This window comes from Prunus persica, unplaced genomic scaffold (genome assembly GCF_000346465.2).
Source record: "Prunus persica cultivar Lovell unplaced genomic scaffold, Prunus_persica_NCBIv2 scaffold_151, whole genome shotgun sequence".
Classification (NCBI taxonomy): Eukaryota; Viridiplantae; Streptophyta; class Magnoliopsida; order Rosales; family Rosaceae; genus Prunus; species Prunus persica.
The window spans coordinates 1-2,080 of record NW_018027219.1 but is presented as its reverse complement, the minus strand read 5'-3'; the positions used below and the strand labels follow the sequence as shown (position 1 = coordinate 2,080).

At 41.3% G+C, this 2,080-nt stretch overlaps 1 protein-coding gene across 1 annotated transcript; it reads right to left on the bottom strand.

The window, feature by feature from the left end:
- Positions 1–233: 233 nt before the first annotated feature.
- LOC18787773 (hydroquinone glucosyltransferase) lies at positions 234–1,969 on the bottom strand. The gene has a single exon (XM_007221175.2). It carries the CDS (start codon positions 1,853–1,855, stop codon positions 413–415), a length of 1,443 nt encoding a protein of 480 aa, XP_007221237.1. The 5' UTR covers positions 1,856–1,969; the 3' UTR covers positions 234–412.
- Between the last annotated feature and the right edge of the window lie 111 nt (positions 1,970–2,080).

The window sequence follows — 2,080 nt, the reverse complement described above, 5'->3', positions numbered from 1 at the left end:
CTTCATTAATTTCATAAATGATATATACCCTGTAATATTACTTGTTAATAGTATGTACTTTATTTTCTTTTTCTTTTTTATAAAAAAAAAAAAACAGTATGTACTTTGGCACTCATACTGATGAATGATTTGCTTTTTTATGATAGTCATTTGATTATTTAAGCGATAATGAGTTCACTTTATTCTATTTTTATATAATCAATATTAAAAGAGGGAAATTTGAACACAGGATCTCGTGTACATGCATAAATAACTTTGTTATATTAAAATTAGGGATTATAGTGAAGTATCTCGAATCAAATTCTCAAGCTACTGACCTACATCTCTGAATTCAAATACAACATGAGTTTACATCCCTGAAGTATAAACTCATCATTATTATGAAAGCAATAATCGAGACATTTTAGGATTATTAGGTGTTGAGGCTCTTCCATACCTGAGCCACCTCAGCAAGTGACTTGGTAGAAGACCCTTCTTGACTTAAAGCCAATTTGGCTGCCTCTTTATACCCTTTCATCTTGTTCCTTAGCAATTTCCCTTCATCACCTTCAATTAGGCCCCTAACATACTTAGCGATATCTTGGCTCTCCACTATCCCCTTATCATTCAATTTAACACCCAAAGCAACCTTCAAACCATCAACAAGGAGCACCCTATTCATCCTTTGCTCTGCATAGAGTGGCCAAGCAATCAAAGGGACACCATGCACAATGCTCTCCAATGTTGAGTTCCATCCACAATGAGTCAAAAACCCACCCGTTGATTGGTGACTCAGCACTTGGACTTGTGGGGCCCAAGATGGGACCACTAGGCCTACCTCTTTCGTCCTCTCCAAAAACCCATGTGGTAAAAAACCAGAAGGGTCCTCACAGCTTTGGACACTAAAATAATTTGCATTTTTAGCTGTCTCATTTGGGCTCTTAACAACCCAAATAAACCTCTGCCCACTCAATTCAAGTCCCAAGGCTAATTCAGTCATTTGCTCTTGTGAGAAAGTTCCCCCACTCCCAAATGAAACAAACAACACTGACTCATTGGGTTGCTTATCAAGCCACTTCAAACACTCATTCCCTTCAAACCCATCTACTGAACCCATTTTTATCACTGGTCCAACAGGGTAAACCGGTGGAAGACCTTGTCCTTGTTCCTTGAAAGCCTTGAAAGCACCCGGTTCCAAGTCTACAAAGCTATTGACCATAATCCCAGCAGCCGACCTATGCTTCTTGCACATCCGAACCACCACATTATAGGCCTCATTGGACCGGTCTTGAACCGGGTCCGTAAGATCCCGACCGTGAAGGGGAACACAACCCGGAAGTTGGATCGGTTCAGGCAAGTCCCTATACTCACAAGTAGTGGTCTCGTGAAGGTGTGGAAAATGAAATATAAGCGACAAACTCAAGGCTGCAGTAGTGAAAAATATGTAAGGGGACACGTGGAGTTCATTGGCCACATCAAAGGCATCGGTACCAAAAAGATCAATGACAAGTGCCACTAGACGAGTTGACTCGGTTAGTACTATAAGTTCGTCGCGCAGAGCAGAGAGGGACCGAGTCAAGGTGAGGGCCATTTTTATTTCGACCATAACGTCGTTAGGGAGGTCATCGAAGCTCACAGGAGGGAGGAAGATGTAGGATATGGCTTGAGGGTCGAGGGCTTCAAGGAGTTTCTTTTGGGGTGCCAAATGCAACCCGTCGTTTGGGATGATGAACGTGAAGGTGAAGTTATGATGGACGAGGAGTAATTTGGCTAGCTCAACGAGGGGAGTGAGATGGCCTATGCCTGGAGTTGGGACAATGGCAACATGGGGTGGTTTGATCAGATTCTGCTGCTGGCCATGGGTGTCTAAAGCCATTGTAGTGTAAGTAAACTCTAGGGTTTTTGGGTGTTGAAATGAACGAATATGGAAGAAAGATGGAGATCATTATAAGGAGGAGTTTGTGTCGTTGAATTATTTGATGGGTTTGGAATCTTTGAATTATTTGATATCTGTCTTCAACTTTAACCGAAAGCAAAACCCCTAGAAAGTTTTTTGTTTTATTTAAAAAAAAAAGTAGATTTCCCTCTCAAATCTGTATCA

Excerpts from the sequence above, each read along its gene's own strand:
- LOC18787773 (XM_007221175.2), bottom strand. The coding sequence starts at position 1,855 with ATGGCTTTAGACACCCATGGCCAGCAGCAGAATCTGATCAAACCACCC.